The sequence below is a fragment of the Numida meleagris genome, chromosome 17 (genome assembly GCF_002078875.1).
Source record: "Numida meleagris isolate 19003 breed g44 Domestic line chromosome 17, NumMel1.0, whole genome shotgun sequence".
NCBI lineage: Eukaryota > Metazoa > Chordata > Aves > Galliformes > Numididae > Numida > Numida meleagris.
This window is the reverse complement of record NC_034425.1, coordinates 7,454,168-7,477,315: the sequence shown is the minus strand read 5'-3', so window position 1 is coordinate 7,477,315 and position 23,148 is coordinate 7,454,168. Positions and strand designations below refer to the sequence as shown.

Below are 23,148 nucleotides of genomic sequence, written 5' to 3'. Positions count from 1 at the left end.
AGAAATGTTTCCAAGAAAAGCCATTAAGATGTCTCTCCTACAATTCAGCACTCCACATCATGCACTACAAAAATAAAAATAGTATTTTAATACTTATCCAAGGATTCAAAACTGGCTGCTCACCTATAACCAAAATTGGGAATAGAAGAAGAACTGAGAAGGAGATAAACAAGACCAAGGCCAGACTACTCACAGACTGTAAATCCATCAGCTGAATCAGCTTGAAATCTAAATCGCTGCTTCTTCACCGCTACCAGTAAGCCTGGGGAGCACCTTTCTCTTTGTTTTCTAGACACATGCAGACATGGGTAACTTCAGGTAAATGCATGCACAGTATGCCTAGGCAACGTTCTTAAGACTACCATGTCAAAATAGTGCAAAATGCCAATTTGCTTCATTCTGGGATCGAGGCACCAAGTGGTACAAAGTACGCTGCTGGTGGTCACACATGTTGTACGAACCAAAGAAGACAAGGATGAAATACATGGAAAAATATTTAAATAATGATTGTAGATAATAAAGAAGTTTTCTATGATACAAAGAATGTTTATCTTGCCCACAGTTACTGAGTACCTCTCAGTGGTTCATGTGTGGATACTACCTAACTCCATCCACACAGTGTGCAATGGCTGCTTGTGTGTCAGGCAGCGCGGATGGAAAGCTTGCCTGCATTTCAGCATGCACACCGACTCGGCTCTGTGAGGACAGCCCGGGGAACGCACTTGTCTGCGAGTTACAAAGAAGAACACTGTGAATGAATCATCCTTATATACGATGGGTTTCTCACTACTTGACTAGGCAGTCGTTTGTTCAAAAGAACACAGTCTCTAACAGATTTTAACCGCACAAATCAAACTGAATACTCGTGGAGGAAGATGTAATTTTTAACCTTTCCTAGCTATTATGGAATTTCCTCTCCTGTAATCTAAAGGGCTTTACACGCTTCCAAGGATATAAATCACCTGGCATTTTTAATACGAGCAGTCAGTCAAAAAGCATGTGAAAACATCTATGAATCTGATTTCTAAACTTACAATTGGACAGATAAGGAGGATAAACAGACTGGGCTACAGGAAAATGCACTTGACGTTCCAGAATTATGGAACTTCAAGGCGTCAGTGTGTTCATTATTAGGTACATAAATGAAAGGGGCCTCAAGTTCCAAAATGCTGATCCTTCCAAGTTCACATCCACTTTTACAAGAACTTTGTGCTCTCAGTAGCTTGAAGTTCATCCCAGAATAATAAAAATACCAACAAAGCACTGAGTTTTAAAAGTCATTACTGACATTTTGTGCCCTTCTCTGTCTGTTCCGTAGTTTCCAAATCTGCATTATGGTTCAAAGACAAACACTTGATAGCATCAGAACTCCGTACAGTGCTTTAGCTAGAAACTGTCCTAAAGCACTATCAAGCTGCATTGTCTTTTAAGAGAAATGCACAATTTGCCCCTATATTTTGCCACCAAAGCTGCCAAATCAAATGCACAGTATTATTTACTGTATGTATATGCACCTTGGAGAGAAGTGTCGACAAGGAGAGACGAGAGTGGCAGAGATGAAGAGTCTGGCGTTCCTCGGGTAATACCTAATCCTTTGCATTGAAAGGTTCTTTAATGATTTACACCAAAACTTTAAGAACAAAAGTTTTCTTGTTTCCCTCAAAGAATTGTATTGCAATGTGCAAACGAGAGTGGAGGAGAAAATCAGCTACTTTTGGTCTCCCGTTCTGCAGCGGAGTTCAGGGCAGGTCTGTCACCCGCCCTGCCCTGCCCTGCCCTCACTGCTGTGGAGGCGGCTATGGCTGCAGCGGGGAGCTCAGGCTGAGGCAAGGAGCTCGCTTCCTTCCCACACCAAAATACAGTTTTCACTTCCAACTCCTCATTCTTACGATTGTACTGTGTCAAAAGAGAGTGAAAAAGCCGCTCTTGCCCGGTACTATAAGTTAAGTACCGATGCTTTCGCCCACTTATTTTATCTGTTACACTGTTGTAACGATTCCTCCCAGCCCCTGAGCTCTGGGTCAATGTAAGGGCACAGAGCAGCCAAGGCCCTGTGATTTTGTGCAGCACAAAAGATCAGACCGGCTCTGTTTGCTAAAGAATCTTACACAGCGATTTCTTTTGAGGGTAAAAAGATGTTCATAATGGGGTGAAGGGCTTTCTGAGATCAATAATTAACTCCGCTCCTCAGACAAATGTAGCGGTGCCTCCACACTATTAATCACAGAAAGAAGGTAAAAAAATCTCATGTTCTTGTAAGGCGTTTCCAGAAAGAATGACAAACTACAGAAAGAGGTGGCACTTCTCACAGCACTCTGACCAGCTTTCAAAGGGTAAGGGTATAGCTATCTTATAGCTGCTTACAGTTCAAACACAAGTGAAAACACACAACAAGGCTTCATTGTTGCTGGACAACATCAGCTCAAAATTGCCACAGGAACTATTTCTGCAGAGATCATGTTCCTGACAAGGTCCAAATATTATTTGATTTACAAGCAATTAGAAGTGAATTGAAAAGCTGAACTTCACCTCCCGCTTGCCTGTAGTCCTCTTGCTTACAAACAATATATCGCCTTTTCAGATGTTGCACACACCTACATTTTGGTGAGAATACGTTCTTAGGTTGTAGCTGGAAAAAAAGAAATGCTCAGGTGAACTAATCCGCCTGTATTAGCTGCAGGGTGAATATCCATAGTTTAGAGAAAGCGTGTTGTGCCCTTTATACCCTACTCAGGGTTTTTCTGTTACACATGCATATGGGTTTGTCCACCTGCAGCCCTCAGAGCATAAAAGCACCTCAAATGCTTTCACTGAGCTCAGGCTCCGAATAAAACATGTTTTAACAAGTTCTCTTTGTACACAAAACAGTGGACCATGAAATCTTTCAAAGGAGAAGTGCACACAAGATTCAGAGAATACAAATACCGTTTACAAGCACGCTGCTGAAATGATTTTATGTAAACAATCCACAGTGGGAGAATTTATAACGTTTAGAGTTCTGAAATGAACTAAAAAGCTGGGTATTTTTGGTAAAAAAAAGGAATCACAGCAGCCTTCAGGCCATAATTTCCTAGTGTTACAAGGATCTTTGGTGTAAATCACAATCTCCATTGAAGAACACTTTGCAGGTCTCTGCTTGTTTGCGCTCTGACAGCACAGCTGCTCCTGCACAGCTCATTCAGGCAGCACTGCCCACAGAACTCACTGAGCTGGTATTTACAGCATTGAATGGGCACGATTCCACCAACTTCAGCAGAGATAATCTTGTTCGAGATAAAGAACAAAGGAAAGAAGAAATTTTGTTTTTGTTTGGTTGGTTTTCATTTGTTTAGATACTACCTATACATAAGCAGTTCAGAACTAACCCATCTCTATTTTCAAGAAAAAAAAAAAGACTACTGTAATTTAAATTCAGGTTTAAAATATATGCAACCCAGCATCACATCTTTATGAGCATTTTACAGCACTAACAACTCCACTTTCAACATGATCCAGCAGAAATATCTTTCCACCTACTCCCCCCTAAGGAATATAACTTTCCACATAAATCAACTTTGCTGTACTTCACCTCTTCCAAAATAGAAGCTCACTGACATGCTAACCTAGCAGATTTCATATAAAGGCATCTCTATGGCACAAAACCATATAATCTCTCCTATGAAGATTTATGCAATTATGATTTGAAACAAGGCAAAGTTGGACAATTTTTTAGCATCTTTGCTACCCTTGATGACTTGGTGCTCCTTTCACTTGCTGTGGAACATGTTTTCAACAGACAATACTTAAAAAAGCCAGCACAACGCAGCCTCTTATAATATTCTCTCCAATGATGTAACTATTTGTAAGAATGAACTAATAAGTGAAAATGCAAGAGGAAAAATAATCAAGAGGCAAGCTCATTCATTAATTGCAGCTGGGCTGAAGTTTGGCAACATACCCCAAGCAATTACTGCAATAGATTTTACTTGCTTTATGTATAACTGAAAAGAAATGGCTTTTTGTAATTTGTAAGGTCTCACTTTTAACAAAAGGAGTGAATTTGCATGCACGCAACCCAGCAGTACCACAAATGAAGTACAGAGTGACTTCCAATTGGCAATGTTATTGGCTTATTCAACCAACAGCTATGTTCTGACCTAACTTGCAAAGTTCTTCCAGTAGTTGTTGTTATTTTGCTTGGAAGTTCACATGATATTTCCTTTCTCAAAATTATTTCAAGGCTAAGCTGGGAGCTTGCAACAGTATATATGTAACAGTCCTAAAAAAACTCACTAAAAATTCCCTTTAATGAATGAGATTTAGAATTGAACAGGAACTACAGTGTAGTGCCACAGCATCTCAGCAGGCACTCTTGGAACAACCTCTTTGGTGCTTATGGAAGAGGAACAAAGCTGCATCTCTGCCTCCTGCATCCTAGCTCAAAATACACAGTAGCAGTTCAGTCGGTAGCAACCAACAGTTCTTAGGAAACGTGTGACTGACATCCAAGATGACAGGTATACAAACAAAGCTCCCATTAATATTTGAACATCTTATTAGATAAGGTAATCAATGAGAGGTCTCAAGAAGACTGTCTGCAATAGCTAATGAACCCAGGTATGCAGCACAGCAACAGCAGAAACAGTTCCAAGTACCATGCCTACCAGGTCCAGTACACCAAACAATGTAATTATTGAAAGTTGACAAATTCAAAGTCTTTGGGATAAAATTCTACATTCCATGGCTCAATATATCACAGTCAGCTTTGAAACACCCACAGTATGCTCTATGACACCAGAATTCCAACCTCACGATAATGTTACTCTTCTGGTGACATCTATCAGGTTTTCACTAATTGCTATAGTACTGCACTCCTTTACATGCAAATTAATGACTATGAATTTAATTACACAAGTGGACATTATATAATAATTTGACGTACATCGCAAAGCCTGACTACAGAAGACCGGTACAGGCACCTGACCAACACGGCCCACCCTCAGTTTTGCCTCCTGCACCTGAGTACTTACGAAGAAATAGCATTGGAAACCACCTGGCTTTTGGCCTCAACACAGCACTACAGACTAAAGGTGGAATTCCTTTGGATAACCAGGCAGTCAGGGCTAAAAAAGAATGCTGCTCAAGGAAATGCTTTGCAGTGTATGGGCAAAGTGCATGGATCAAAATGCAGAACCTTCAAGCAACAGAAAAAACAGTTATAAAGTCAAAGGAAAGCAACATAAGAAGGGAAGCCAAGCAGCTGTGTAAGAACAGCATTTTTCCTGTATATGTTGAATCCTACAACCTCGAGAATACTGAGGTGCTCAATTCCCAGTAACACCAGTACAAGTGAGGCATCTAGGTGCCTCTCTCAATCAAGGCCTAACATCCCAACCCTGTGAGGAATCGCTTACCCTTCATTTCCATCAAATCTCACTTCACTTCAGCGTGACCCAGTGCTTTGCAGGAGGCAGTTTGGGCCTTGGAGAACTAAAATGGCTTTGGAAGGGCAAACACTGCCCCTTTATGTTCTCCTCATGGCTGCCTAACGCATCTCCTACACAGACCCAAAGAAACGCATCATTGGTGCTTCATGTAAAACTGAAGGCAAAATACAATGCCACCTTTAGAGACTGCAGGAGACATCACAAAGATGACCACTATGAGAAATATAGTGCAGGTCCTTTTTAGTAAGTAAATAATACCAAAAAAGGTATGAAAATTTGAAGTTTTGACATGGTTTGTTTGCATAATTAATAACAAAAATCATGCCTCGTATCAGAAACACCTCAGGTCCCTCACGAAGCCATCCCACCTTCTGTTCCTAGATTAAGTACCTGAAAGATTCCATGCCAAAGAAACCAGAAGCTGCACAAGAACCTTCACTAACTGCGAACACTCTGAAGAGCGAGAGGCTTCCAGCACCTCCTGCCCCACCATGCACCAGCCATTCCTGTGCAAGGAGGGTTTGGAACTTTCCTCTACCCAGAAAGCTTTAACAAGACTTTTTCAAAATGAATTAGATCCGCTTCCTTCCGATGACATTATGAGGTGCTGCTCACAAGCCCAGTCGTCTGAGGACATCAGGAACTTGCTTGGATAAAATGCGGTCTAGTTTATCATTAATACAATAACGAAATAAAGCTGTGTATTGAAGAGATGCCACGCAACAGCACGGAACGTTTTATAACTTTATATAACTGTATAACTTGTTATAACTTCATAACGTTTTACAAGCTGGAAAAACACCAGAAACAAAACCGATGCCTATTCACCCCCAGGTACGCGGCGGTTTTGGGTCCTGCTCCCAGCAGAAGGCACGAGCAGCCCGAACGCAACCCGCGGCTGCTTCGAGGCGCGGTAACACGGCAACGCACGGCAGCACGCCGCGGAACCCACAACCCGGGCTGGCCCCGCGCCCCCGGCACCTGCGGGCAGAGCGCCCCCTGGCGGCCACCGGCTCCGGGCGCGCCGAGGGCTGCCCCGGCTGCTGCCCCGCGTCCGGGCTGCGGGCACCGGCGGGGCCGCCTGCTGCGCCTCCGGGCGTGCGCAAGTAGGCACACTGCGCGTGTTGGTACAGATAAGTGCTGCTATCTCACCTAGAGCCATAAGCAGGTAGGGTGCGGGGCGTCAGCGGGTAAATGAAACGTAACGTTCCGAACGCGATTTCAGAACGCTGAGAAAAAGCAGTCTGACTTTCAACCGTTTCGTTACACGACCAAAAAAATAAAAAGTTTTGCCAGTACATTACCGCCTACCTACCGCACCTGTGCCACTTTCATCTGCAAGGATATTTTAAGCAAAGGTGCGGATAAATTTAGAATGTGGGCTTCGGACAAACGTTCCCCAGGTACGGGATCTCAGCACGAGGCGCTCCCTCGACACGCGCATCACGTTCCTCCCGCACGTTTGGTTGCAGGAGCTTTGCAACTGATAACCGAGCCCTAATGCTCCCGACACACTCCGCTGACCTCCGCTCCCGCGGGATCCCTTTATTTGGCACCGCACACGCGGCTCTCCGGGCAGCCGCGAGCCCGGGTTCGCCACACGAAGGACAAACACACGAAGCGAAGCCGACCCCAACTTCCTCGGGAGAAGAGAGCCCGGGAGCAGCCGAGCGGAGCTTACCTCCTCCACGGTGAGCGGCATGCAGATCCGGTACTCCTTCATCAGCATATTCCCGTGCCTCGCTGCGGAGCGGCCAGCCGAGAGAAGCGCTTAACGCCGCGCGGTGCTCGCGCCTAAAGCCACGCGCGGGGCGGGGATCGCCCTCGTCCGTCCGTGCGCGTTCGGGGCTGCGTCCGCCGCTCAGTCCTGCGGCCGTCCGGGCGGGCTGACCCGGCGGAGAACGGCAGCGCGACCGTTCCTTTCTTCCCGTTCTTCCTCCTTCAGCCCGCGATCGTGTGTATTTCGCACGCGCACGGACCTCTACAAAGAAGTCTCAAAGCCGAAGCGCTGTCGCACGCTCAAAGACATCCGTCGGAAGTGCACGAAAGCGGCGGCCTCTCGCTGCTATGTCAAGACATGCCCGGGGCGGCGAAAAGACCAAACGAGCCGAGAACGCGGCTCTCGCCCCGCCGGCAGGAGAGCGGCGACGCCGATTTCCGAGACAAAGGCTTTTTCTAACGCTTCTTCCCCCGGCTGCCGAGCGCGGCTCCCGCCTCCTCCCCGACCGCCGCGGCTCCCGCTGGGCTCGGGGCAGCGCTCGGCGGCCGCGGGGCCCCGCGGTGCGGCTGGGGGCGGGCGGGCTGCGGCCGGCCTGGATGGAGCCGCGGAGCGGCGGCCCCGGCGGGGGCGCGGCTGACATCACGGCGCGGCAGGAAGGAGGGCGGGCGGCAGCCGCCGCCAATGGGGCGGATTTAAGCAGCCCGGCACGGGGAACCGCGGGGGGGGAGGTGTCGGGACGGGGGCACCGCGGGCAGAAGGAGCCGTGCCGGCGGCGCTCCGCTGGGACGCGCTTCGCCGTATGCGTGACGACGCGGCTCGGCGGTCTGCGAGGGCTCGGCCCCGGGGGGCTGCCCGCCCGGCTCCCGGTACAAAAGAAACGGCACACAGCGTGCGGAGGGGAGAGACCGGCACAGGATGTGAAGGCCTCACCCATTTCCCTTTTGGTCAGCCCGTCGCTATCGGTCTGCGGAGTTCGCTGCACAAATAAAACTGTTTCTCTTTTTTTCTTTCTTTTTTTTTTTTTTTTGTCTCAGTCATTTACTTTCAAATGCCGCATGCAAAGTTCAGTGACAAAGTGCCTCCTTCCGAGTTGAACAACAAAGCCAGAAGCACTGAGGGAGGCCTTTACTTTCTGCTTGGTAGGAAATCTGTTAGCTAAGGCTTTTTAATTTTTTTTTTTTCAGATAAATTATTATTAATTTACAACTCACTATAAACAGGAAGCTAACTCTGAAACCATCCAAGAAACCCAAGCGCTTACATAACTGCGAGTAAATGATGACATGTGTACATTGCTGGTTCTCCTATCGAGCAAATGGCCATAAAACACAGATTGCAGGGAAGCCCTGTGACTGCAGTATGAAACATAAAGCACTGCACAGACAACGGTAGAAGACACACCTGCATTTAAATCTAATTTATTTGCAAAGGTACAAGTGAATAAATGCCGTATTTGGGGCAGTTAGACACAAATTGAGGTCTACCATGAAATGTTTCATAACAAGAAAGAGCAAAACCCCTCAGGTTTTCATTGGCTCTGAATGTAGATTTCAAGGCGATGTATATCATTTTAAGCCCAGACAGGACACAGTGCCATCTCCTGGAGCTAACAAGATCATTTTTCCACTCCGTTCCATTAATGGCACAGTATTTCACGCTCCCTGCCTTCCCGGTGGAGTAGAAACGCCCACACAAAGAAATAGAAAACCTAGGAGCTCTGTTAACAGCCTGGACTTTTGAACGAGGTATGAACAATGTGGTTTATGTCTTCTGCTTCAAATTTGACAACAGCCATTTATAAATATCCAACTTGTAGTTCTAATCCATCGTGTTGGTAGTAGATACCAATGAAACTTTTATGCAAAATAGCCTAAACAAGGCAGTACCTGCAGTATTACCTATAGAGGAGAGAGATCCAAATCCAGATCTAAAACATTTACCGCAATTTTAAGTGGTTTCTTAGTGGTTGGATTAAGCGGGGAAAAAGAATCATCTGGTTTTCTGCTGAAAAATGCTGTAAAAATTGAACTTTGCACGGGGCGTTGAAGCTACTCAACCGCGAAGTAAAATGGAAACCAAACTTACTTCCCATGCTTACTGCATTGCCCCATACGTTCTGCCACAGGCACAGCTCACTTCGTGCTGTGTGCACATGCACGTGGAGGAAAAAGCGGTGACTCCGACAATAACCTTTAGAACTTGGGATTTTCTCTCAGGAAGAAGTATGCTCAGTGAATGCTTTTTGGGAGACATGCTGAGAGGAAACCTCTAGCTCTAGCTAGCCAGGAAGTTTCTGCTAAGCCTCCCTGCCTGCATTTCGATTCTTTATTTTTCTGTGAATCGTCACAAATGATTCCTCTTACCTCGGCAACATGCTGCGATCACTTGTAAAAAAATTACTATTTCATTTCTGACCTCGGGGAAACAAACCAACAAACAAGCCTGTTAAAGCATACTGACCACTGACTCGTGTCACCAAACATAATTACTGGTAAGAGACAGTAAAAGCCGAGCTGTTTCTTCAGGTATTTTAATAACGGCTTTTTAATTACCATCAAGAAGCCCTCTACACCAAATATAATTCCATGGCAACTTTTCTTTTTGGCGTTGCAAATGACCTTTTTGGACGCGGGGCATCCCCTGGTGGGCAGCTCCTTCCCAGCTGCTCCGTTACGACCACAAGCGAGCGTCTGTGGGTTTCTGCAGGGAACGAAGCCCCTCGCAGTGCGGGGAGCGCTGCTTTGGGAGCTGCACGCAGCCCGCGGCCTCGCCCCGTACCACACAGCGCAGGGCTACACGCCCGAGGGCTTTGGTCCTACTGCACATTATCGCCTCCCACCTCTGCTGTAGGGGCTCGGGGCTGGAAGAGGAGGTACTTCACACAGTGTTCTCCACCGAGGCCGTAGCACGGTACGCTACGCCACGTTCACGCTGCGCTTGCCTCAGAATGCGGAGAAATGGCGTAAAACCGCGCTGATACTGACTCATCCCTCCCCTCACGGTCACAGCGCGGCCTCACGCTGCGAACACATGAGCTATGAGAAACAAACACCATGGCGTAGGAGCCGTACCAGCGCCGAGCCCCCCCCAGCCAGCAGCCCGAGGCGCGCGGAGCGCTGTGGTACTTCGCGGGGAGCGCTGTGGGGCTAAAAAGCGCCACGCCAGGCGGCGGGAAAACCCGCTCTGCGAACCACCCCGCTGCGGCGCCCACTCCCACTGAACAGCCCGTCCCGGACAGGCGCCCCCCTACGCCCCGCCCTGCGTCGCCCGGAAGTGCCCGCGGCAGCGCCTGCTTGGTGCAGTGCGGGGCCTTCCGCCGCGCTGCCCCGGCCGCGCCTGCGCGCCGAGCTGTTTCCGGTGTGTGTGTGTTCGCGGGGGGACGCGGAGAGGAGCCGGGACCATGGCGGAGGGCGGCGCGGAGCGGGCTGATGGCCGCATCGTGAAAATGGAGGTGGATTATAGCGCGACGGTGGACCAGCGGCTGCCCGAGTGCGAGCGGCTGGCGCAGGTGCGGCACGGGGAAGGGCGGGCGGTGCGGATGGGCTGAGTCATGGCACGGTGCGGGCTAGGCCCGGGCTGCATGGGGCTGAGGGAGGCGAGAGCTGAGGCCGGGCTGCGGCCTGAGGGGGGGCCGAGCGGGCGGCTCTGGTGTGCAGAACGGGACGGAGGCGGTTGCTCCTTGCAGGAGTGCTGCGCACTGGACGCCTCCGTGCAGTTGTCCCGCGTCGGGTTGGTGGTCAGTGCACGTCAGCCGCGTAGCTCAGCTCTGCGCGCCCCAAAAACGAATGGAGGCTGTGGCCGTGACTAGGGCCTCTGCTGAGCAACGGGTGTGCGCAGCCACAGGCAGCCAAGGAGTACAGGCATGGTGCAGCTGAGGTTTCTCTGAGAACCTTGTTTTGTAGTGTAGAAGTTCTCAAACCCAAGAACAGTGGGATTGGATTTCCTGTCCTGTTCCAGCAGGACAGCATCTGGTTCCTATGCTCTAGCAATGCTTTGCTTGATCAGCAAGTCTGGGGGGGCATATACTGGGTTATACAGTGTATTGTAGGATTTCGGAGGCAGTAGCATTCAGATAGGAAGGCTGCATGCTATGCTGCATGGTGGTGGCACGGATGTTTTATCCTGTGGGTGCAGCTCTGCAGAAGTATGGGCATCGTGGCCATGTTTCTTTCCCACATAATGTGTATATTCAGTGGTAATAAGAGCACATCCTTCACACACCATTGTATATACTTTAGAAGAATTTCAGTGGGATAGGTAGGTTTTAGAACCAATTATCTTTCTCTCTATTTTGTCATTAATCTTCTAGTTCCTAAACATTTTGCAGTCCCAAAGCTGCCATTGGCTGTTACAGATTGTCCCGTACTTTTTTTTCCCCAATGTTTTGCTAGGATTTACAATTTACATCTGAAAGTACATTGTTGTATCTTACTCTCCTTAGAAAAAGAAAAATATAGTTAACAAAATCCCAAAAGCAGGACTGTTGTAATTCCATCCCTAGGCACTAAAGCATAGAGTTTGTTTTCTGCAATATACTGTTATTAAGATATGATGAATGTGGGTGAAAGTCACAGTAACAGTCTTCTAAAAGTTTTTAAACTGAGCTGTATTTTTTTACTTGTGACGTTTCTTTTCCTGTCTCACTAGGAGGGGAGATTGCAAGAAGTAATTGAGAACCTTCTCTCCTTGGAAAAACAAACACGAACGGTAAGTAGCATGTAGTGTGCATCATTTAGTGCTGCGTTCACCTACACACCCACCCCCTGTTCCACTGCACTCAAGTAATGAAGGGAATTGTGGCATCAGTCTTTTGTCATTCTCATCAGTGAGGGTAGATAGAGTGGATTTTTTTCCTCTTTATATCATAGCAATGCAAGTGATAGAGATCTGCAGGTTGTTTATCCCATCACTAATACGCTGCTTGTTTGTTACAGGCTTCTGACATGGTTTCCACATCGCGTATCTTAGTGGCTATAGTGAAGATGTGTTACGAAGCTAAAGACTGGGATGCTCTGAATGAAAATATTATTCTTCTGTCAAAGAGAAGAAGTCAGTTAAAACAGGTGAATTTAATCCTTTGAAAGAAAGAATTGCATTTGTATTATATATCTGATTCTCTTCTCTATGAAGAGACTTCACAGGCTTTCTAGCACTTGCCTGAATACATTGCATTTAGCTTCTGCTGACATTTTTTTTAGTAGGCATATGAAAGCGAATAATGGAACCAACATCCAAAATTAATCTCTTCAATTTGTACCTGAGCTCTAGTCTTGGCAACACACCTGTGGCTTTTTTCTTTTGGCACATGCCAGTACTTGTAGGTGGTTGTTCATCTTTACAGTCGTCAGCTGTCTAAGCTGTAGACACAGTCTTAATTTTTCATGTTCACATGAGGTATACATTAAGCTGTTATTGGAATTTATTGTGATGAAATAAGGGGTATACTTTGCATGCTTGCTTTCAAAACTCATAATCTGGAATTCAGTTCTGTCAGAGAAATCAGCTATCAAGATTGCTGGAAATGCTTGCATTTAAGAAGGTACAAAGCGCGTTGTGTAGCATGTTTATTTTTACCTAATTAGAAGTTAGCAAAGAGCAGTTTTAATGGCATCATTGCTTTAGGAAGAAAAAGGTTACCTACTTTCTGATGTGCAGAAACATTATGATTTTCTGTGCAATTAGAGTGCAATTTATTTCTCTCACTTGCATGAGTTGTGGCTGAAGACATGGATGATTTCAGCTGTTTTTTTTTTTTCTTAAAGTAGTTTCTAGAAGTTTGTTTCAGGTTTTCTAGAAGTAGGCATTTCAGTAATAATTGTGACGGTTTTATCAGTGTTGTTACCAGAAGAATATACTCCAATAATTTCTGCTTGCCCCTGAAGGGTGCCAGCCTGTTAGTGCTGATCTGTGAATCTGCAGAGATAGAAAGGATCAGTCCTAGTTCCTCCTCTTCCTTCCCTTCCTGAAAAACCTGCAGGTGTCCTAAAGAGGAAAAACTAATACACACACATAAGAGAAGATCTGTATCTTTCCATTAGCCATGTGAGACTTAGGTTTGCCCTAAGTTTTACCAGTTCATTTGAAAATCACGTGGATTTGGCCAAAGAGGAATATTGTTTTTCAAACTACATGGTGTGTGTTACACTGAATGTTATTAGAACAGCTGAGAACTAGGAAAGGACAGAACAGCATCACATTCTAGCATCATCCACTAGCATAAGTTTAATATGTTTTTGCGGACCAAAGTGATTAGATTCATCTTGCATGCTTTCTGTTGAGTCTCTTTAGTTTAGTATTAAATTATTTTGTATTTGAATGTGATTGAGAAACCTACAAATATTTTTCTGTTCTGTTATTGTACTAGGCAGTTGCTAAAATGGTCCAGCAGTGCTGCACTTACGTTGAAGACATCACAGACTTACCAGTGAAACTGCGCTTAATTGACACGTTGCGTACAGTTACAGAAGGAAAAGTAAGATTTTGTTTTAAGACTGAATGTCTAAAAGGTAGAATAAAAATGTTCACCTTCCTTAAAAGCATAGCTTCATAATGTTATTTTTCCTCTTGTTCAAATGAGAGCAAAAGTATGCTTTTTAATTAACTTGAGAAGCAAAATAGTGCATTTCTTTCCCGGACAGACTACAAATATTTTCCAAGTTTCATAATTAAATGACTTGCTGAAACACCAGACGTATTTCCACTATGTATGTATTTGGATGTATTATTAATATAACAAGTCGTATGTTTGAGAATTTGAAAGTGCCATTTTTCACTTTTTGAAGTGTTACATATTTGAATTATTTAGAAATGGGCAGTTTAAATTAATTTCTCCTGCATTTAGCAAGGTGGTATGTACAGCGATGGTCATCGGAAACATTATGAGCCCATTATTTGCATATTAATCCTTTTGCTTATAAAAAAAAGGATCTATTCTGGATGAAAGCAGGTTTGTATTAATGTTATAGCTTTTGCCTGTTCAAAGTTAGTCTAAGCTGTTAGTCATCAAGTATTTTTGTCTTATGGCTGGTTAGGAGTGAGTGAAACAATGCAAATAGTAGTGCTCAGTACATATTGACTTCATATCTGTTTCAGTATATTTTAGCAGACAAACTATCTAATACTTCATTTGCTATGCAGGTCCTTTTAAGTTTGTATAGGGAATGGTAAAGGAATTTAGACCTTTTTTTAGATTAATTTGGTCCAAATAGTTCAATTTTGTCACCTTCCCATTATATTATATGTGGATAGTATCAATACAGTATATGGATGCGTGTGAATTTAATTAGTTGCATAAAAACATGAAATAGATGTCTTGGTAGGGTTGTGGTCTTATAGTTTCTGTTCTTTTTTAGAAAATTCCAATATTTAAATTGCTACTTCTGATTTCAGATATATGTGGAAATTGAACGTGCTCGCCTGACAAAGACACTTGCAACAATAAAAGAACAGAACGGTGAAGTGAAAGAGGCTGCCTCTATTCTGCAAGAATTGCAGGTAACACACTGTACATCAGTAATAAAAATTAATATTAACTGCTCGTAGATTATTGTTCTGAAACTTAATCAGGTACATCTGCAGAATATGCCTGGAATGAGATTAACTGTTATGAGCGAGACTGTAATTCAGTTTTAAGTGCTTTTGTTAGTCTTGTGGTTAAATTTCATGGAATATTTCCCTTTTGGAAAACAAATTTAAATTTGCTTTGCTCAGTAGTACAGCGAGTTTAACGTTAGTGATTTGTTTTCTTGTGTAAGTAGGGTCTGCGATTGAAAATTAAATAACTTTTTCATAGTTTTCACTTGCTCTGGAATGGTTGGTTTTGATCTTGTTTTTTTTTCTTTGTGAATCGGTGTGCTTCTCTGTTTTACATGATCTGACTTTGACACAGTGCTAAAGAGTTGCATTTTCATTTTAGGTGGAAACTTACGGTTCAATGGAAAAGAAAGAACGTGTAGAATTTATCCTTGAGCAGATGAGGCTCTGTCTAGCTGTGAAAGACTACATTCGGACTCAAATTATCAGCAAAAAAATTAATACAAAATTTTTTCAAGAAGAAAACACAGAAGTAAGTCATTTGAGGATTTTTTTTTCTCCCTATTTTTATCAGTCATGCTTGCTTTCCTTCAGGTCCACGTACATTTGAATCTTCTGTTTTCTGGAATGGATTTGGATTTCATTTACATGACTAACTGTTGTAATTATACTGTTTCAGAAACTAAAATTGAAATACTACAACCTAATGATCCAGCTGGATCAACACGAAGGCTCCTACCTCTCCATTTGTAAGCACTACAGAGCCATTTACGATACCCCATGTATTCAAGCTGAGAGTGAAAAGTGGCAGCAGGTAAAAACAACAACAACAAAAATCTGTATTTTCATGTGGCAAATACCTATCACCCATGTCATTACCAGGTCAATTTACTATAGATTAAGTTGCTCTTAAGTCTATTCTTGTTACTTTCTAATACTAGATTATCTTAACAAATTGGTTAGTTGAGAATGGGTGTCATAAAGTTGATTTCAAAAGAATATTTATGCCCAATTTCTTGTATTGTCTTTGAAATCTTAAGAATATCTTTTCTGTTTTGTGGAAGTGCAGAAATTAGGGACAGCTTTGCAAGTCCTTATACAGTTGTATATGAAATGGAAATATTACACATTTAATTAAAAATGAAAGTATTTATTTGAAATTTTGGAATTTTAGTTAACCTGTATCAGTTTAAATGTATTGCTGTGAAGGAAGGTTCTTTTCTGCAAGATAATATCAATTTCACCTTAACTTCTTAATGTGTGGCGTATCCATTTTATGTGTTAAATTCTAAGCTCTGTGAAGTAGTTTTCAGTCCTTCTGTTTAATTATGGAAAAAAACCAAACACTCTTATTCCAGGCACTGAAGAGCGTTGTTCTTTATGTTATTCTTTCACCTTACGACAACGAACAATCTGATTTGGTGCACAGAATTAGTAGTGACAAAAAGCTAGAAGAAATCCCGAAGTATAAGTAAGTGCTCTTTCTAATAAGCAATTCTTAGGCCAAAAGCATCTCTCTCACAGTAGCTGTGCAAGTGAAATCTGTTTATGTTGAGTCTGCTGTAAACATTTCAGCATTTGTATGAAAAATACTGCAAAACTTTCATGACTGTGTGTTACAAGTTAAAATAAATATCTCTGTTTAAGAGAAAACTCTCTATTAGAAACAGTTGGACTTTAACTATCCCTGTAGTGTGAACTATTACAGGTTGTACTTACAAAGAGCAATGATTATTAATGGTAACAAAAACACTTACATTATTTCTCTGATCTATTTAAGTGTGAAATGTGCCTTATTGATAAAGGATTGTAAATCACCCTTAGTAAATCGTTTACAGAGACCTCCTAAAATTATTTACCACCATGGAGTTGATGCGATGGACTGCCCTAGTTGAAGAATATGGGAAGGAATTGAGGGAAGGATCCCTCGACAGTCCTGCAACAGATGTTTTTGGCTGTACAGAGGAAGGTGAAAAGAGATGGAAAGATTTAAAGAACAGAGTTGTGGAACATGTAAGCGTGGCTCATTCTTTACAAATTACCCATGTATGCTACGTCTGAATTCAAAATGCTTTTTGTTTGCCATACTTCTGTTACAGAGGTGTTTTTTATGTAGGAAAGCAGCAGTAACGTTGCGTTTTCCATTATGTTCTGTTTTTCAACTGTTTATTTGTTCATATGTGCATATTATAGATACACATTTGGCCAAAAAAAAGAGCATATTGTGCTCAAATTTTAGTTTTAGCATTCACATTTCAATAGAGCAAAAACTTGTCTTGCTTTGCATTAAATTAATAATTAGTTGATTTCATTACTTAATTTGTCACACAGAGACTATTAATTATACGTTTCACAAGCACAATAACCGTCCACAACTCATTTACATAATTTATGCTGGTCTGCCATTAGAGCACTATAGGTTCTAATCTGCTTTTAACATTGGCTTTTATATTTTTGCAGCCTGCCTCAATTATTTTTTGCACATAACCCTCTACTCTGAACACTTTTATTCCAGAATATTAGAATAATGGCTAAATATTATACCAGAATTACAATGAAGAGAATGGCACAGCTCCTGGATCTGTCTGTTGACGTAAGTGTTGCCTTGCTTATTCTCCTTTCATAAAGGGAATAGAAACATGCGTGTGTTTGCCTCTGGCAAGAGTATAAGAACTCAGCAGAGTAACATTATTTTAATTTTTTTTTTTTGTTTTATCTTTTTTTCTTAAAAAGCACTGAAAACATTGCCATAGGTCATCATTGCCTTGTTTTACAGACCATGCAGAAAGACATAGCATTGTAGAAATACACTGCTTGGTAAAAAGTTCTCAGGATTTATATGTGGGTGTTTATTAGTGTTCATGGATACAGTATCTACTGCTGCTTGTATATGTGTATGTCATGTATATTCAAGTCTCATTCCACTGTGCTGCCAGTGCTTTGCAGCTTTTACCAGGAAGAACAAAATGACCTATTGTGATAGGGAGCATTAACTTCCCTTCGTTGGGCTCTTTAGATGAGAAGCAGTGGAAAAGCCTGTTGGGAGTAACAGTATGTTAATCCATATATTTGCTGCTTTGTTTTTTCATGCCATTATGGGAACCAAAAGTTTGTGGATTTTTTTTTCCAATCCAGCCAGAACTGGATGTCACGATGCACGTACCCATAAGGCAAAAGCTGATACTAAAAATGCATTTGTGCTCAAGGTCATATTTCAGTGCTGGAGCTCCTTATCCTGTATTTCACTGTGAAAAAGCTCTTGTCAGTGAGTGGGGAAATCTGACTGAAGGTGCAGGGTTTCTCAACCTTAATTCACAGGGATTTTCCTACGTCTTGCTTGTCAGAAAGTGCAGTCTGAGAACTGTGTAGCCAGGTACTCTGAAGTGTAGAAGTCTGCTGGTGTAGTATGTTAAACACTGAATGTCACTGAAGATAATCAGATGTATGTCAGATGAGGAAGAATACCCCCAAAATTTTTGAATAGGTGGTGCTAGTAGCTTGCTATGCCAATGTGTAATATTGAAGTATTGTGTTGTTTGTAAATACAGTGTTGTTAAAGCTGGATTTCTGTTAGGTTCCCTGTGCTTTAATGCTATGAAGATAACAATGCTGTTTCCTTGACTTAGTGCTGTTTGTCTTTGCAGGAATCGGAGGAGTTCCTGTCTAACCTAGTAGTTAACAAGACCATCTTTGCTAAAGTAGACAGGTTGGCAGGAATTATCAATTTCCAGAGGCCTAAGGATCCAAACAATATACTGAATGACTGGTCTCACAAGTTGAACTCACTAATGGCCCTAGTTAACAAAACCACACATCTCATTGCCAAAGAGGAGATGATACATAACCTACAGTAAGGTGCCTCAATAATCTCAGTGCTTTTAAAGAAGGCATTAAATCTTCATAATAGAGACTATTATTACAACAGTGTGTATATGTTTTTTTTTCTCCCTGTCAGGGCTTCCTGGTCTAAAATTTAGAACATAATTCTGAAATTCCTGTTGACAGTTGAGTTCCCTTGATTATTCATTCAGTTGTTAAACATTTTTGCTACAATTGGTGAAAGAACATAATAAAACTGTATTGCCTGTATAATAGTAGTCTTGTGATTTATTCTTTTCCATTTATGCTTTTATCTGTCTAACTCATGATTCTGTGGTTATTTTGTTACAGGAATATCTTTGAGGCTGTGATTGAGAGGACATACTGTAAATAAAGTTTAAAAAGTTAGCATTTTACAGTAGCATGCACTGAGGGGGTATGCTAATAGTATGAAGTTATGTCAAAGGCCAACAGAAAGACATGTCTGCTTAAAAAATGCACTGGAGATGTTTGATCTTGACAGCATGAGATTAAACAATTACGTTCATCTGAATTTCATAGTTTCTCTGTATGCTGTGTACCTTCAACATTCCCTTAGTGCTGTTTGCTACTCAACACTCTCCTTTTGTGGTTCATATTAAAAATGAGTAAGAATTAGTTGGAATATCCATGCTTTAAAAATTACATGTGTTTAAAGAGTCTGCGTTGATGAAATATTACCCTTGGATAATTACGTAGTAAGATTACAGTTGAGATCATCTGTATGTTGGAGGACACTGGAGGAATTCCAGGGGAATTTTCATGCTGCAAAATGAAAACTTGCTACTCTTCAGTCTAGTGATCAGCCTAGAAAGTTTGCTTTGTTGTTTAATACGATGAAGAATTACTATTGCTATCTAACCTCAGGTCTACCGCTGACTTGTTTGTGGCATAGGGTAAACCACTTCACTTCTGTTAGTTTCCCATGACTGCTGCTTCTGAGAGAGTTCAAAAAAAAATTACAAAGATCTTGTGTGCAAAGCCTTGGAACATTATCTATTATTGCAATCAGTCTGGAGCTTCTATTGAGAAAGATCTGTTTCATTTTCCAGAGGTGAAAGAGATCTACTGGTATGTTAGACTGCAGGGTCAGTGAGGCAATTCAATGCTGGATGTATTATGTGCTTACTAATTGCCCATGTTAATTATAAGGGGGTTTCCTGTCTAGCTTCAGCATACATTACAAGTGGATCTGATTGAAAATTGGGTTTTCTGTATTGGAATCTGAGAAATGCCATTTCCCAGAGATGAGTGAACTTTATCATAGAATGGAAATTGGTTTTCTGAATGTTCTGTGGAAGCAAAAGTCTGAGGAGAAACAGGGAAGAAAAAGCAGCACTAAGTTTGTAATAATTAAACTAGTTTTGTTTTGAAAATGTATAAACTAAACTGAGTGTGCAGCTCATGGGAGAGCCAGAGCTCTAGGGCTTTTTGGCTACCAGCTTTCCATTAGCCCTGAAGGAAGCGAGGGTTCCAACTCTTCCAGAATTTGTGCCACACCTTTCAGAACTCTGCTCAGATCTCAGCTTCATGGCAGGGAGCCTAGTAGCCCTAAGTGGCTTCAGGTTTTCAAACTCATGCTTTTTGGAAAAGAGCCTAGATTCTCCCAGGTCCTTGGCATGTCTCCTAGCTTCACAGGATCAGAAGCCCTGTGAGTAGTCATGATTTGCAGGATCTTGATTTAAGGGTAGGGAGACTGGATGTGTTAGTACCTTCTGTACAGGGCTTCCTTGCAGTTATAGTCCCCAGGAGGTTAAGCCATCTAAATTTCCAACAAGAAGCTGTAGTTTTCAGATCTGAAAAGATTTTGAAATCATAAAATGTGTAAAATAAAAATATAGCTGAACATGATATATTGTTGGAGTTTTTTTAATTATAAATCTTAGCATTACAATTAGTCTCTACAACTATCACTTGTTGCACTTCTGAGGATCTCAGTCCTGTGAAGTCTCATGATGCTCAGCAGAGATTCATTGTTTTTGTCCTACTCGTGCCTCCCTGTTGTGACTGTGGCATTTCTGACATTTCCAACTGCTACTGTTGCTTTTCTTCTGCTCACAGACTCAATGTAACCCACTGTTCTTGAGCTCCCTGGGCAGCAGAAAGAGTATGCTGTATCCAGTACAAAAACTCACATTCCTCAATAGAAGCCTAGTACTGTGATGCTCTCATCATGAAATCCCCATGGTGAGCATAGCACATGGGGATTCCAGGAACTTGAGGAGTCTGGGCAGTTCTGGAAATGTGAGTGAGTAGTCAGCACATAACATCTGTTTTTTGCTAAGTGAAGCCCTGGCTTCTCAACTCAGCTTCTATCCATTCAGGGCTTCTGGAATACTATTAACCAGTTCACAAAATAGAGTAAAACCTGCTTCATAGGGGGGCTAAGAGGTTTAATTTAAGTCAAAACAGTAAAAAGAGTGTGCGTCACTGAATAAATCTTTTGCCCTATAACTCACTCACTAGCTGCACAAGTTTTTCCTAGTACAGTAAAAAGAAATTCTTTCAGAAGAAAGGGATTCAAAAGTTAACAGCTTATGTGAAAAATAAAGCCAGCAACTATTTACCTCATCCCAGAGGGTATATACTTGTTTTTTTATATATAGATGTAAGTCATTCTATTTCTGATTAAAAAAAAAAAAACAAAAACATATATATATTTCTTGTATTTTGCTACCAAAAAAATTATCCATAATATCAAAGCTCAGTAGGAACTGGACACAACCATCCTCCAAATTAGAAGGACTAACTGCACTGCAGCAGCCTAGACAAAGTTATTTAGGTCCTAAATATGCTTTCACCTTTATCTGACCACAACTGCCGTTTTCCTCACTGCAGGGCACTGCCTGGCCTCTGCAGAGCCCATGGGAAAAAACTTACCTCCCAGCATGCCGTGTAGGCTCGCTGGGGATGGTGTCTGAGGTATGCAGCCCCAGAGCAGCAGCGTGGCCTAGGGCAGGTTCTGCAGGAGTGTTTCTGTCCTGAAATGGCGGCCCCTGGGCTGAAGCAGGGCCCAACCACGCTCCCCTCCGGCACGGCCTTCTGCGGGGCACCGGCACAGTCCCCACTAGACCTGTAAAGTCAAAAGTGGATTGACCTAAGGCTGGGGCTGCAAACGCAAAGGATTTCTTCTTAAAATGTATTTCCTTTTGTATTTTCATTTTTGCAAGGAGCTCTCCTCATAAACATATTACTGATGAATATTGAAAATATTCCTGGGCACAAGTACCTTCTTGCAGCGGCAGTGCATCAGAGACTCGGCTGGTGGTTACTCTTCAAAGAGTTAGGAGGCATTAAGCATAGATTTAAATATAAATGTATTTAGGAAAATCCAATACTTGCATGATCTAAATTGTATAATTATTTTAATTAAAGTAGAAAGAAAAGTTAAAAAAAAAAAAACAACAAGAAATCTGGAATCCTGCTGATAAAGGCGTCAAAGGTGCTTAAGTAGCTGCTCGCCCATCACAGCTCAGGAGGACCACGGTGCTGTGCGGGGCCAGAAAAAAACTTTGCAAAACAGCCTCGGCATTAAAGCACCGATGGCCAAACATGTTTCGCAAAGCAGTTTTTGGGATTCCTGCCCAGCCAGCAACGCGTTACCGGCGGTCCTTCAGCAAAACGAGATGGAGTTTCTCAAACGCATGAGGTGTTCTGTCATCTAACCGCAGCCCTTCCGCGGGGATCCAGTTTTTCACACGTTTATGAGCAATAGCTGTAAACAAACAAAGGAAAGAGAACGGAAGACCCAACCTGGTCAGCTCGGGGGGCTCCGCCGGGCGGGCGCGCAGCTCTCCCCGCGCAGGCGGGCACCTGAGGGCCGGCCCCGCCGGGACCTGTCGGCCTTGGCAGCTGCTGCGAGCGTGTAGAGGCAGCGACACGATTCCCAGGAAACGGGAGGGGGCAAAAACAACAACAGCCCCCCCCCCCAAAAAAAAAAAAAAAATAAATAAAAAAGAGAAAAGAAAGCGCCTGCCGGTCCCCAGCCGCCCGGCCGTGTCCCCTCACACAGCGGTCGGAGGGGAGGGCAGAGCCGCGGCCACAGCTCCCGCCCCCATCCCCACCGGCCGCCCCCGTGTCCCCAAGGTGCGGCGGACGGCCTCGGCTCCAACCCCAGCCCCAGCCCGGCCGAGCCCACCCGGCCGCCCTCCGCCTTCCCCCGCTGCCCGCCGGGCCGGGAGGAGGGCGGGGGAGGGCTTTCCCACAATGCTTTGTGGGGACGTTGACAAGTGGATCCAAGATGGCGTAGAAAGTAATGACAGGTAAGTCAGGACTTCCCCATTCGCCCCCCGCGGGGGCCGAGGGCGGCGGGGCCGGGCCGGGGGGCCCTACACGAGGGCCTCGGGGGGCCCGGGGCGCCCCTCGGGCGGCCGAAGGGCCGGGAGGAGCGTGCGGGGCGGGCCCGGGGCTGAGCGGTGCCGGCTGGAGCGGGCCCAGTGTCTGCGGAGGGCCCTGCGGCGGCGGCCGCTCGGGGGCTGTTTGCGGGCGGGCTCGGCCGGAGCCCCGGGGGCTGCCGGGCTCTCTCGAGGGCCCAGAGCCGGGGGTGGGCGAGCGGGCGCGGCCCTGAGCTCGGTGAGGCGGGGGCAGCGTGGGGGCAGCCCGGGGAGCCGG

The 23,148-nt window shown here is 44.0% G+C and overlaps 4 protein-coding genes and 1 long non-coding RNA gene across 13 annotated transcripts in view; 3 read left to right on the top strand and 2 right to left on the bottom strand.

Annotated features, from left to right (window-relative positions):
- Positions 1-7,372, bottom strand: part of PITPNC1 (phosphatidylinositol transfer protein, cytoplasmic 1) — a 76,743-nt gene extending 69,371 nt beyond the window's left edge. For 2 of the 4 annotated variants that reach the window (XM_021414523.1, XM_021414527.1), the window contains exon 1: positions 7,108-7,372. In XM_021414523.1, coding sequence (XP_021270198.1) covers positions 7,108-7,155 — 48 coding nt within the window. In that variant the 5' untranslated portion in view covers positions 7,156-7,372. Of the gene's footprint in view, positions 1-1,034; positions 1,103-2,529; positions 2,677-7,107 lie in introns of those variants that run through there. The other 2 variants (XM_021414525.1, XM_021414524.1) reach the window with 2 other exon arrangements.
- On the top strand, positions 6,582-8,157 carry LOC110407165. The gene is made up of 2 exons (XM_021414529.1): positions 6,582-7,117; positions 7,372-8,157. Exons 1-2 carry the CDS (start codon positions 6,927-6,929, stop codon positions 7,781-7,783), a joined length of 603 nt encoding a protein of 200 aa, XP_021270204.1. The 5' UTR covers positions 6,582-6,926; the 3' UTR covers positions 7,784-8,157.
- On the top strand, positions 10,408-18,768 carry PSMD12 (proteasome 26S subunit, non-ATPase 12). 2 transcript variants are annotated; one of them, XM_021414519.1, is made up of 11 exons: positions 10,412-10,654; positions 11,794-11,853; positions 12,081-12,209; positions 13,511-13,618; positions 14,536-14,640; positions 15,062-15,211; positions 15,359-15,493; positions 16,038-16,150; positions 16,518-16,692; positions 17,195-17,272; positions 18,324-18,768. In XM_021414519.1, exons 1-11 carry the CDS (start codon positions 10,547-10,549, stop codon positions 18,531-18,533), a joined length of 1,371 nt encoding a protein of 456 aa, XP_021270194.1. In that variant the 5' UTR covers positions 10,412-10,546; the 3' UTR covers positions 18,534-18,768. The 2 variants fall into 2 exon arrangements, with proteins under 2 accessions (XP_021270195.1, XP_021270194.1); XM_021414520.1 differs by lacking the exon at positions 18,324-18,768 and having other exon boundaries at positions 10,408-10,654; positions 17,140-17,277.
- LOC110407166 lies at positions 20,391-22,411 on the bottom strand. The gene is made up of 2 exons (XR_002443758.1): positions 21,418-22,411; positions 20,391-20,628 (listed from the first exon to the last, which is right to left on the bottom strand). It is a non-coding gene; the product is annotated as an uncharacterized LOC110407166 (long non-coding RNA).
- Positions 22,657-23,148, top strand: part of HELZ (helicase with zinc finger) — a 75,514-nt gene continuing 75,022 nt past the window's right edge. For 2 of the 5 annotated variants that reach the window (XM_021414511.1, XM_021414509.1), the window contains exon 1: positions 22,662-22,799. Coding sequence is in view for 1 of the 5 variants with exons in the window: in XM_021414514.1 (XP_021270189.1) it covers positions 22,793-22,799 (7 nt within the window). In the remaining 4 variants the exon portion in view is untranslated. Of the gene's footprint in view, positions 22,800-23,148 lie in introns of all 5 variants that reach the window. The other 3 variants (XM_021414514.1, XM_021414513.1, XM_021414515.1) reach the window with 3 other exon arrangements.